The sequence below is a fragment of the Clinocottus analis genome, unplaced genomic scaffold (genome assembly GCF_023055335.1).
Source record: "Clinocottus analis isolate CAN_PGR_092001 unplaced genomic scaffold, fCliAna1.0.p SCAF_13, whole genome shotgun sequence".
NCBI classification, from domain to species: Eukaryota; Metazoa; Chordata; class Actinopteri; order Perciformes; family Cottidae; genus Clinocottus; species Clinocottus analis.
Window position 1 is genome coordinate 16929648 of NW_027175854.1, and position 13654 is coordinate 16943301.

The following is a 13654-nucleotide window of genomic DNA, read 5'->3' on the forward strand; positions in this document are numbered from 1 at the left end:
ATCAAACTTTAGGTGTGTTGCACCTTTCATACAGGTGAGTGCAGTTCAAATGGCTTCACAGAGGTCAGGACATAAGACAGAACAAGCGTGGACCAAGGAAGCAACTGATGAAGCCAAAATAATCCAATAAAAACTATATTATTAATAACAATTTCAAATGTACCAAAGTATCCAAAAATAAATATGAATACTGTGAAATATATACACAACAGTATGTTCTGCAATACATCATGATATATTAGAAATATATGCTATTCAATATTGTCAGAAAAAGAAGATAAAAAAATCAAAAATCCATTGGTTCCCGCCGAAGTAGTAAATCTCTGTGATAATAATGTTATTTAAAAAGATCAGTAGTTTACTTAAACAGCTGGTCACCGTAGTTTTTGTCACTCAAAAAGGAGGAAACAGTGCATTTGTAAAACATAAGTGAGCCAGCAGAAGCCTACCTGTCGTGAACGTGGCGATGGAAGGGTCGCTGTCGAGCTTCCCTCTCCTGGAGACGAGCGACACCTTGTACTCGGTGTCGGGCTTCAGGCCGTCGATGCTGTGCTGCTTGTCCTGCGGGGAAATCTCCACTCTGGTTTCCTCCGAGGGGTCCGAGCTGGGCCCGAAAAACATGCTGAGTCTGTCCATGGGAGCCGCCGGCTTAGCCCAGCCCACCAGGGCGGAGGAGTCCGTCACGTCCTTCACCTCCACCTGCCGGGGGCCTTCAATCTCTGGGGCAGGAGGGGGGGGGGGGGGGTAAGTTTTCAATTTTATCCAGATGAAAGACAGTACCAACAACACAAGTGAGGTTTCCCACCAGCCTCAGTTGTACATGTCTGTCTTGTAAATGTCTGCATGCTAACATGCTAAACCACGACGGATAGCACGATAAACATTAGCTCAGGTAGAAAACAAACAGCATGTTAGCATAGCTGCAGACTTCCAGTTTAGTTCTGTGATAAATGACTTTATTCGATTAAAGGAATAGCTCTCGGTGCTTTATTCCGTTAATGAGGATTCAGTATGCCCTCCATTAAAAAGTTTGGGAAAAACATTTGCTATAAAAACACAACATACTGCTTTTACACTTCAATTTTTGTGTGGTGTAAACAAACAAGATATTTAGATAGTTAACATGTTAAATTGTAGTCTTTAAAGATGCTGGTAGACTTAAAAAGTATATGTTTCCTCCTGTTTCCAATCCTAATGCTAAACTAAGCTAAGCTAATACAAGCTCCATGTTTCGCATACAGACTCTGGAGCGGCATCGAGCTAATTATCAGAAAGCAAAACTAACCAAAACTTTACGATTCTTCAGCAGAGAAAAGTCTGCAAAGTTGTTCTCAACTCTCTTTATTACATTCTGCCAGCGAGGGAATGATTTCACTTCTAAAAGTGACTTTCACAAATCAAATCAAGACTGCGGCTGGTGTGAGACCGAACATTAACGCTCCCGTCGTGTTTCCTCCTGACGCCCGTCAGCTCTTATGAGACTCCACTCGGCTCTCACATAATACACAACAATAACTTGGATCAACCAGGAAAAAGGCTCGAATGAAATATAACGTGATTCCCTTTCACTCTGCTTTTCCTCATATTAAAAAGAAGGACCCCCTGGGGTTTAAAAAGGGTCCGAAAGGTTTAACTTCACTTCTATCATTCATTTCATTTCAACCTGCGCAAATACATGACATCAGAAACGAAAACGGCTTTCCCATGCGCGATGGCGGCGTGCCATATCGACTGGGGGGCATTTCCACAGAGTAACGTATGGAGTAGCGCTGCAGTAAAAGCTTCAGCGGGCGAAAAAGGACAAGAGCTGAGAGCAAGATTTAGTGAAAAGTGAAAAAATGTGGTCATGCGAGGCTGAGCTTCAATGTGTCTGAGTCATTGCTCTTCAGCTAAAAGCTGTGAGTGGAACTATGGAGAGCCAGCTGAGATTTCCTGTTATCACTCTTCTTTTTATTATGGAATTTCACTCTTTTGACATTAATGTTGTTTTTAACTCGCTGCTCAACTGAAGCGAACTCCCAAAAGCTTGCCAGGTGGAGCAGAAAGGAAAATTACATAATGGTTGTATCTTCTGCGAGGCAGAAACTGGATCATTTTAACCATCTATGATCCCACCGGTTCAGTCTGAAATGATCCAAAGTGTTTGTTAACAACCGTGAGACTCACTGGTGGTGATTTTTTTGGACGTTTGGGGACCTCTGGTGTTGTTCTTGACGATGTTAACAGAGACCTCGTACTCCTGTCCCGGGCCAAGGCCCGACTGGAGGAAATGGGTTTGAGTCGGTGGAAGGGTGCTCACCACTTTGCCGTTTTCTTCTTTCTGCGAGGACACACAAACAAATGTAAAACATCCCGTTCAGGACGCGACCACAAGATCAGAAGGTTTCATCTTTGGTATTTTTCCTTGAAATGTGCAAACAATCCGGTTTCTCCATCATCTACCTTTATTCTCCTGCTAGTTTTTGCTTCCGGTGTGCTAAAGGTGTTTACTTTAATAACTCAGACTACCAAAAATAGAAAGACACCGCGTGCCATGAATTAAACTCCGCTGACATGTTTATGTCTGCATGACGCAGCAGCTGTCAGCTCACAGGAAATGTCTGAGGGGACAGAGAGCTCCAGTGACGTAAACTACATCACAGCGCCCGTCATCACAATTAACACGGAGGTCATGCGTATTTAAAACATGGATGAAAACTCTGCCGCATAATTTAAAAAAAGGCCTCCGACTTATCAGCCGGCACAGTAATATATTTTCCAAAGCATTACTGCCTCGGATTTACCCGCAGTGACATCCAGACCTCGCCCTAACTGAGTTTTTTTTTGCTTCCCCACATGTCAAAGCAATTTCAAATGGTTAGCACTGAAATAAAGCCATGTTTCTTTGAGACTTCCAATAAGCTGGCATGGCTTTATAACCTCTCACTTCTCCCCCCCCCCCCGTCGCTAAATAAAATCCCGGGCGAGAGCCTTCAAAAAGAGATGTGCAGACTGACCGTGTTGCGGAAATAGATCTCCCAGCCATCAAAGGAGATGTCCAGCTTGTCCCACATCACCTCCACCGAGGTCTCTCTCACTGATTTGAATATTAAGCCCTCTGGCTTTGGGAGCTCTGGAGGGAAACACAAAAATAGTCATCGTGAGCTCGGCCTCATCGTTTGTTACTCCTGTGAAACCAGCAGGAGGACGCCCGTGACGTACCCGTGGCCACCCTGGCGCTGACGGGGACGCTCTTCTTGTTGCTCAGGACGGCGTAGACGCTGATCAGGTACTCTATGCCGGGTTCGAGCTCCTTGACGGTGGCCGCCATTTTGTCTCCCGTCACGGTGAACTCCATGCGGACGCCGCCAGGAGCGGTGGGCTCGTACGTCACGAGGTAGTCCGTCACCAGCGCCTCGTTGGCCCAGGACAGGTGCACCGTGTCAGAGGTGACCTCGCCAACACTCAGGTCTATTGGAGGAGACACTGGGGGGGAGGAACACAAAAGCATTGGGGGTGTTGACTTGGACTGGTTCCCTCACGCCCTCAATCACCACACACAACTAATGCAAACTCCAGAGCCACATCTGGTTGTGGTGTGAAGAACTGCCAAGAAAACAGCAATATACGAACCGAAACACCTCTTTTATATTCACAGAAATAGTTCCTCTCAAGATGAGTGAATTTTGAGAAGAGGGAGGGAAATTACATCACCCTGGGTTTGACTTGACGGTACATCTCGTCAACACATGGAAAGTTTCACAATTTCTGAACTGCCAGGCTATTTTTGTTTGTGTGTTTCTGGGGTGAATTAAAACCGCTTTTTACCTTCTGAGCAGTCATCGCCGACGTTTCCCTCGTTGCACGTGCACTGACCGCCAATGCAGCGGCCGTTGTCGTTGCAGTTGTTGAGGCAGCTCAGCTCTCCGCAATCATATCCATCGTATCCGCTCTCACAAACGCAAAATCCGCTGACGCAGCGCCCCCTGTTGTTGCAGTTACCCGGACAGGCCTGCACCGAGCAGTCCTCGCCCGAGTAGCCTTCCCGACAGACGCACTCGCCGTCCACGCACTTGCCACGCGCCAGGCAGTCGTTGGGACACGCCTTCTGCCCGCAGTCCTCTCCGGAGAAGCCCTCGTCGCAGACGCACTGCCCGTCGACGCATCGGCCGCGGTTTCGGCAGTTTCCGGGGCAGCTCAGCTCGCCGCAGTCCTCGCCGGTGAAGCCCGCGCGACACGCGCAACGACCCTCGACGCACTCGCCGCGCCCGTAGCAGCTCGCGGGGCAAGACCTGGCGCTGCAGTCCTCTCCGGCGAAGCCCTCCTCGCAGACGCACTGGCCGTTGACGCAGCGCCCCCTGCGGCGGCAGTCGTTTGGGCAGGAGAGCTCGGCGCAGTCTTCCCCCTGGAAGCCGACGTCGCAGGCGCACTGTCCGTTCACGCACTGGCCTCGGTCGTTGCAGTTGTTCAGACACGCCAACTGGCTGCAGTCGCCGCCCTGGTACCCGACGTCGCAGATGCACATGCCGTTGAAGCAGGTGCCCCTGTCGTTGCAGTCGTTGAGGCAGGTGAGCCGCGAGCAGTCGTCTCCGCTGAAGCCGGCGGCGCAGACGCACCGGCCGTTCACGCAGAAACCGTTACTGTGGCAGTTGTCGGCGCAGGCGCGCTCGCCGCAGTCCTCCCCGGCGTACCCCTCGTCGCAGTGGCAGGTGCCGTTCTGGCAGCGCCCGCGGTCGTAGCAGTCCTTGGGGCAGATGAGCTCGGAGCAGTCGCTGCCGGCCCAGGGTTCGTCGCACACGCAGTCGCCGTCCGCGCAGCGGCCGCGGCCTCGGCAGCCGTTGGGGCACTTGACGGTTCGCGAGCAGTCATCTCCCAGGAAACCCTCCGAGCAGATGCAAACGCCTCCGACGCACAGGCCGTGTGCTCCGCAGTCCGCGGGGCAGACCTCGGGCGCGCAGTCGGCTCCGGCGAAGCCCTTGAAGCACTCGCACGCCCCGTCGACGCAGCGGCCTCGGTTCTGGCAGTTCCCGGGACACTCGGGTTCGGTGCAGTTGGGTCCCTTCCAGCCCGGCTCGCAGACGCAGCCACAGATTTCAACGCTGTACTTCCCGTGGCCGTGGCAGTAAGGTTTAGTTCCCACCGCACCTTCGATTAGAAAGTAAAGAATGATTTTATTAACACCAATTCAATACGAAAGTTGTGTTGAATATCATCTTCTGCGGTATTAAGTTGTCAATGTCAACTTGCAATATATTATTTGATTACTTTGAGAGTTTGATGAGATTGATACCACACTGTTGCCATCTAGTGGTGAGGATGCAGATTGCATTCAACTGAAATCCCAAAGTGTTTCGGGGAACTACACTTCAGGAGTACAACTATGAAGGTACATTTGTGTCTTTTTTTTACTCAAGCAAATTTCTAGTTTGTAAGCAAATTATCTCAATCTTTGCTCTCAATTAAAAAAATTGCCAAAAAAAAATGAAATACGCTCTCAAATGAAAAAAATGCTCTCAAAACTAAAATTTGCTCTCAAAAAAAAAGAAATTTGCTCAAATAAAATAATAAAAAATGCAAAAAAAATGCTCTCAAAACAAAAATTCTCTTTAAAAAAAATTTTTTTTTTGAGATAACTTTTCTTTTTTTACATTTTATTTTTATTTATTTTTTACATTTTTGGAATTGAGAGCAAAGATTTGGAGATAATTTACTGACAGACAAGACATTTGCTCGGGTAAAAAAGACACACCTACCTTCATTTACACCCGCTCCGACTCACTACTCATCATGTGACATCTTTGTTTAACTTAAGTGTATTTCTTGGGGGGTTACTTGAAGAAATATTTCTTGGTTGTTTTGTTCCCCGGGCGTTATGCTAAGCTAAGCAGCAGCTGGTTTATATATCAAATGGTATCGATCTCCTCTTCTAACTCTCAGCAAGAAAGCCAATATCTCCCGAATGTGAATCTCTTCCTTCTCGAGTGCATCACTCAGAAACGGTCCGAAGCTCCGAGAAGAGCAGACCTTTTACGTTCATTGTTATGCAGAAACTGTATCTCATGGCATTTGAGCCAAATAAAGGCCCTTTTCAAACTGGAGTATTACACCCCCTCACTGGATTCCTGAACTCCTCAACAGATGAATGGAACAGATGTGCCGTGCGGTATTCTCAGCGTTGCACTTTTCCAATGCCGTTTTCAGAGAAACAAAGGATTATCTTACCGCTCTTGCTGTGAGCTACATACCAGACAAAAGCGAGGCTTGCAAACGACACCTACCCGTGGCCTGAGCGCCGCAGCAGGCCCCGTCGCCGTTGCACTGATGCCTCAGCGTCGAAACTTCTCCCTCCAGCATCTCCAGTCGGCTCATCAGGGCTTTCAGGCCCGTCAGGTCTTCGGCGCAACCGCAGGCCTGCCGAGGTACGTTGATGCGGTGGGTGAAGACGATTTGGTTCTCCCCGTCGAGCGTGTGCTCGGTGAAGTGCTGGCCCGAAGGGTCCGCCGCCTCTTTAGGCCGGAGCGGCGTGCCGTCCGGAGCGTCCAGGTCCACCGAGCACAGGGAACTGGCGGGAACGTTGATGTTGTAGACGTGGCTGAAGACCACGGGACTCGCGCCCGGCAGCGTGGCGTTATGTTCTCCGGCCGGTTCCAGAGTCTGCCGGCGATGCCGTAGGATTTTCTTCACGAGCCCGCCGCTCGACAAGCTGAGCAAAGCGGTCAGGAGGAGGCCGCAAAGAACGCCTCGCGTACCCATGCTGGATGCCGGGCGGGGATTCAGTGGAATAAATATTCGTTTGACCCTCTGACCGATGGACAATCCTTCTTCAAGGTGAGGGTCCTGGAAAACAGAATAAAGGTATTTTATCAGCCAAAGGTGAAGCTGCAACAATGAGTGAAGTAGAAATAAGTAAATGCAGCCAACTCCTTGAAGGATGGAGTGGGATTGAAAGAAAAGATGTTCCAATACCATTGTTTCCTAAACAATACACAGGGACAACACTTCCTTTGCTACCTGAGAAATAATCTTTTCAGGTGCTGATTGAAGAAGAAGCCAATAATCAAATGGTTTGTAATAGATACTGATTTGTTGTTATGGGTCACAAGCTAAAAAAACAGAAATATTGCCTTATTCCCACTGCAATGCGGCAACAAATTACATTCAAATGTTCATTACACCAACCGCAGAGGTCATTCACAGGAACCAGGAGCCCTTCACACTTTAAACTAACTCCAGACTTCTCCGCGGGCCCACCCACGGTCAGCCAGTCTGATTATTATTTACAGTTTGTGCTACATTTCTTTCTGACAACAGAATACCACAAGCCACCGCGGGTGCAGGAGCTCGCCGCATGAAGAAAAGCTGTTAAAAGCAAAAGAATCCACAGCTGCGCTGGCACGTCAAGCCCTTTCACAGTGCACATATATGATAAGCCTCAGCTGTTATTGCATGAAACACTATATAGAAAGCATAAAACAGAATATGCCCCATTCACACGACTGCATCTCGCCCACGATGACATCATCAAATGCTATAATTTGTGGGAGCTAATGACGAGCTTCTTTCTCAGCGTGGGAAAGACTGCCAGGATTACTCAGTGTTTAATCTCTAAAAAGTCTGAGTAAGCAGGTTGAAAATCAAACGAAAAAGGCCCACATGACGGCACAGACTAGCGGCGTACTGCATCTGTGCCCTCGTGTTCACCTGAGAGGAAGCAAACTCCACACGGATATAAAAACGGGGTCGCTCAGGATCGGTATCATCGGACAGAAGCTCGCACGCGCAAACAAATGAAAGACGACTTAAAGAAAAGAGTTGTTCATGCGGTGATGGCTATGAAAAACATCTGGTGCCTTTGGACTTAGCTTCTCGTGACGACTTCTGGAAACAATTTGTCGAGACAATGCTGGTACTCAGGTATCAGGTGACAAAAAAAAAAGTAGATATTCAACAATGATTCAGCGGAGTGATTACGTCTCAGAGGACTGATTGCGTTCACGTTTTACTTTCCACATGTTTATTTATGACCGGGACGTATTTTGTACTACAGAAATATGGAATCACAACAAATCGGGGCAGCCGGCGAACTCATCAAAACCCCCAGTCACTGACAGACACACAAAGAAGCCTAAACATACGAGTTCCTGAGCAGGACGAGCAAATGGTATACATTAAAAAATAATAACATGCAAAAACATGGAGGAAAAACATACAAGTTGTCACATGAAGAGGAAACTATTATTTATCCTGGAACTAAACCTGCTGACTCATTCAGACCCATCAGCCATCATTTACACACAAAACAGGCAGAAAAATCCTCAAAACTAGACAAACATGTTGCCTCTCTCTATGTTTAATCCACTGCAGTCGCTTGTTAAGTGTATTAACAGTTCAGGATTAATGGTCGGATTGAGTCTATGTGTGTCTTCAAGCTCTTCAGGTGCCAATTTAATTTAATATTTTGTGGAAAAAGCACAAAAAAACAGAAGCAGGAATCAACAGACGACAATGTGAGTTGCGGGCTATTGGCCAACTGTCCTTGAATGCAGCATTTTGTGGTTTCCTGCAGATGAGAGGCGTTCACGGTCGTCCTTAACGTTCTATTCTCTTTAAATTCGGCTCCATGATTCATTCCCTGAATGAAATACTTTCCATTTCTGTCACCACAGTGCCTCTAAACGCCTTTCATCGATCCTCTTTCCCTTCCTCTCCCGCCCTGACCTTTGAGCTGACCTTTCTTTCTCCTCGCCCCCCCCCCCCCTCTTCCCTTCCACCGAAGACACAGACGTAAACCTGAGCTTGAGTTTCACAAGTCCTCGCACATCTGGCGGGCGGAAGGATAAAAGGTAGGCCGTGTCTGGTGTGAATCAGAAAACCAAGTGAGTCCATCAATCTGTTTCTGATCTCCTTCTAGAGAACTTTACAAGGCACAAAGAGTGATAATTTGCAGGTCTCGGAGGTAAAGAATGAATCCTATAAAGACGTTTCAGAGCTTCAAAAGTGTCTCCATGTAGCGATTCTATATATTTAAAATACCTCAAAGAGAATTTATACACAGTTTCACATTGTAGACATAATGCTTGAAGTAAAAAAAGCCAAGTTAACGTCTTTTAAAGTAGACAAGGGGTTGAGTGAGGACATCCTATGTGACTACGGGACAATTTTTGGAGAGAAAGATTGAAATAAATATAACCTGTTCACTAAGCTATAATCCAGAATGGCTGCAGTGCTCTTCCCCCCATGCTGGCAGCGGGAAGGGAACTTTCCCGCGTGGAAAAGAGAAACTGGGAATGTTGGCCCTGGACTGAGGACATCTGCTTTGCACAGTCAAAGAAACAAAGAAAGAAAAGAAGAAGACGAAGAGAAAAGGCACCCGGAGTTTCTTGTTTGGTGTTCGGACAAAAACTAAAAAGTGTGACGACGCGTGCGTCGTCGTCTCCTGCGTGACGTCACCGGCAGCGTCTCCTCGGCCGGAGATGTCGTCAAGTGCATCACGTCTGGAGTCTGGACGCACTCGCGGAAAAACACTGGTGGCCGGCGGCGGCGGCGTGTCAGGACTAAGGTTGCAAAGGGGCGGAAAGTTTCCGGTAATTTTCCACGGGAATTTTGTAAAAATGTACCGAGGTTTTTTTGCAAAAGCCTATAAAAGGGAACTTAAATGTAGTTGAGAACAAGACTCTGCACGCCGAGCTCAGCTGGACCCTGAATGCAGCTGGTTGGGAACATCGTCTGCAGAAACATAAACGTAAACATCTGCGTCTGAATGTTTTAGCCCGATGCCTGGCAGGTGAGAGAGCGCTGAGTTGCGTAGAGGCCAAGAGCGGTACTGCAGCCAGAGAGAGATTTCAATTATAGTTGCAACATATTTTTAAAAAAAAACTGAACTAGTTCATTTTTTGGAGCTGTGAACTTAGTTCATTTTTTTAAAATAATGAACTATGATCTGAACTAGTTCATGTAGGTCCAGAAAGAAGCATTTAGACCTGAAAGGATTCAGGGAAAAACACTAAAGAAATACATTTGTGTTGGGGGGTGGTGATTATACGGAATACACCTTTTTTTTATTCAACGTACATATTTTCGTTGTTTGATGATAGAATAAAGTTCGACTCACAAAATGTCAAAAAGGTGAAAAATGTAATTTTTAAAAGTTGTATTATCAATGTTTGCATGCATGTCTGCTTATGACAATGTAAATACAGTTAAACTACCCCAAAATTTCCAGTTTATTCCTGTTAATTCCCGTTAATTCCCGTATATTCCCGTATATTTCCGTTTATTCCCGTTAATTCCCGTGGAAAGTTTCCAACTTTGAATATTTCCGGAATTTTGCAACCCTAGTCAGGACGTTAATCTGCTTGTTTGCTCATCTGTTGTGTTTCATTTGTCTGATTCCCATGGCGCCAGCTGGAAGTCATGCCAAGAAACGTTGGAGTGGACGAGCTACCGTCGCAGCTACGACAGAATCACGCCTCGTTATAGCAAGATGGCAGATTTTCCTCCGCTGCTGAACAGACGCACTGCAGGGCTCCTCTAAGGATAATACAGCTGAGCTTCATGCGTTCCCCTGTGGGCATGAGCAGGATGCAGGCTTCACTTTCAATTTGCAATCCGGGGGTCTCTCCTCAATCAAGGAGATGGAGCTTAAAGATTTGTGAAACGATTAATGGATCAGTGGAAAATCAAACCGGTTTGCTCGTCTGCCGTTTGTTTCAGTCATAAATCTGATGGTTTCTGCTTCACAAACGTGATGAATCGCTTCTTTTCTTGGCGATACTCATCAGTAAACTGAATATCTTTGGATTTGGACAAATCAAACTATTTAAAAATGTCTCTCCGTGAGAGTTTTCTCACATTTTATTGACGAAACAATTGATTAAAAAGGGTTGCGCATTGTGTGTATCTTTGAGGTCGTATTTTTCCTCGTTACATATTGATCGGTGGAATAATGTGACAGCATTGGATGGACTGTGCAGACAGCACGAGATGAACAAAACGATTACCCTCAGGAGAAAAAAAAATCCTGCACAACTGGAGGTCTTTAACTCCACGGGGAACTTTTAATCCGTTGGGAAATAATCAGGAAATTAAACGATTCGGATCCTCGCAGATCGAGTCTACAGCTGCGAAGCTCACTGTTAAGAAAAGCAACAAGTTGGAACGGTAAACTGAAACTGCAGGGTGCACAACATCGGTGAAATATTGGTATTTTATGTTATACTCATGCTGCAGAGATGTACAGGGCTACACAGCATATTCTACAAAACATAAACGTAATGTTTTTAATGAAAAGAAGACGAAATGTCATGTGTGACATCACGTGTGCAGCATCCGAGTCCAAGACCAACATCAAGACAATAAAACATAGTGTGTCGTAAAAGTGATGATCATTACCTGGAATAATTATTAAATGTATCGCAGTTGCATTATGCAGTCAAAATATTCGCAATCTCATATTTAGCTGTGTTTAAATCATTCAGCAGAAGATCAGAAGATGCTTCTGCACTTGTTAATGACCAAGAAAATAAGAGCAGATTTGAACAAACCAGACATTTAAACAACTTATGCAACAGCCGTCGGCCTCGTCATCATCACACCTGATTCTGCACTCAGAGCCTGCGCCGCCACATCGTCCTCTAGACGTACAGATTCAACTTTTCTGCCCCGTAAAATGACTCATAATCTCAGATTGAGGACAGAGAGCCACACATGGATCATGAGGCTCGTCACAAAACCACCGCCGGCTCTCAAGTGTCGCTCGCCTGACCCCCAAGTCGCATTCTGACATAACATGAGGAAGGAGTGCGATGCCGAGTTACAATCCCCCCCCCCACACACACACACACACTCCCACCCATTGGCTCTGTGAGTGCAGAGGTCATGCGGGGAGGTGTGTGTTTCACAGAGACACCGCTCAGACACATCACAGCACGGCCAGACGGCTGTAAAACACCCTCACGCTGACGTGCACGAAACAAAGCAGGAAGTGAAATGTTACGAATCTTCCTCGGCTGAAACATTCTGCAGCTGAAAAACCACCGTGAGCCAGACTTGGATTTCAATTAAGCGGAGCTAATGGACTGCATGGGTGAGGGACTATTTCTTTTTCTTTTTTTTTCGTCCCCTTGCCCACACTGGCAGACGCCGCCGTCCACTTTTCCCTTTAATTTAATCTCCGTGATGGAAAAATGACACACAATGAAAACAGAATTGCATTGCAGAAGGTAATGCGACCAATCAACAAGGCTGCAAGAAGCAGCAGAGAGAGCAGATACTTGCACACAATATTTTGCCTCTATACAACACACACACACACACACACACACACACGGATGGTTTATTTTCATTTTTCGAATATTGATCTACAACCTGACAAAAATCGGAGAGGATCTTTTTGGCAGGAAGCCTTGTCTCTGAGGATCAAAGCCTCCACATGTTCTACTCCCTCAGCAGGCAGTCATCTCTGGTCCTGCATTGGCTGGTGTGAGTGTGTAAGAAGTTGCACGATACACCAAAAATGTACTTCCAATAAGCTATAATCAACACCTTCTGGTTTCGTAGCAACCTGCGCCTAGAGGAAGGCATGCAACCCGCTATCTTCTGCACCTCTAATGTAAAAAAACAACAATTTGAAGAATAAAATGCACAGGAAAAGTCAAGAAAATTGACTTTCTGTCACATGAAATCCGAGTAAAAGCCTCCACATATACACATTAACGCATCTTCCTACCCGTCACAAGCTCTTGCCGGCTGGATGAGGCGCTCCTCCGACCGGTCTTCACACGTTCATCAAAGCCAAGAAAAAAAAATTGATGCTTTCGTTCTGTTGTGACGACTGCAGCCTCTCCAGCAAGGTGGCAGCTCTGTCAGTCAGTCCTCCCTCTGCCAGCCGTCCTTATCTTTCCTCACACTGGAGTTCAGCTCTTTTACTGACAGAGAGAGCAAGAGAGAGAGAGAGTGTGTGAGTAAATGTCTTTTTAAAGTGTGAGGAGTAGTTTAGGTCAGACCCCCATTGCTTAAACTCCAACCCTTAAATAGCCATCCTTTTCCCTCCCTCCGCGGCTCCTCTCCCCTCCCTCTGCTGGAACTAATCGAGGCTGCTGCCTTTTTAAATGAGATGCCAGTGTTGCTGGGAGTCATGGCAGAGCCGGCCAGCGAGCAGTGCTTGTGGTTGTGCAGGAAAATTAGAGGGAGGGAAAGCCGGAGAACGGGAGGAAAGTTAAGAGCGAATGCAGACAGTTTCCCTCCAGTGACTCTGCAATAACGATTTACGATCGTCTGCCTGCACAAATGAAGCCAATGCATTCAAATATATTTTATTTGACGGACTGACAAACAGCCACTCCTCTTTTTTTTTTCCATACTCTGCACAAATCCTTCACAATGTCTCTGTCACAGTGATGGATCCCCACAGCAGCTGACAAACCACATTTGTATCATTGTCATGCATGAAATCGCTCATCATTTCATAAATCTGCAGCACATTCCCCCTGATTGAAGAGTTCCAGTGATTATCCCATTGGTGACGCAATCATAAAAAAGTGGTAGAAGTGGACGTTTAGGAGGCGATGCCAGATGTGATGACACCAGGAGGATGTTTTTTCGCTTCGGACACAGTTGTTTCTTGCACAGACGCTCTTACGGTCTCATACATTTAGCAGATGGGAGACACGTTCTC

The 13654-nt window shown here is 46.6% G+C and overlaps 1 protein-coding gene across 2 annotated transcripts in view; it reads right to left on the reverse strand.

The window, feature by feature from the left end:
- The window catches only part of LOC137783613 (tenascin-like), a 30948-nt gene extending 17977 nt beyond the window's left edge, over positions 1–12971 (reverse strand). For both annotated transcript variants that reach the window (XM_068573740.1, XM_068573739.1), the window contains exons 1-7: positions 12707–12971; positions 6258–6816; positions 3808–5124; positions 3202–3465; positions 2997–3112; positions 2167–2320; positions 450–719 (exon numbers count right to left, since the gene is read on the reverse strand). In XM_068573740.1, coding sequence (XP_068429841.1) covers positions 450–719; positions 2167–2320; positions 2997–3112; positions 3202–3465; positions 3808–5124; positions 6258–6732 — 2596 coding nt within the window. In that variant the 5' untranslated portion in view covers positions 6733–6816; positions 12707–12971. The remainder of the gene's footprint in view (positions 1–449; positions 720–2166; positions 2321–2996; positions 3113–3201; positions 3466–3807; positions 5125–6257; positions 6817–12706) is intronic.
- Between the last annotated feature and the right edge of the window lie 683 nt (positions 12972–13654).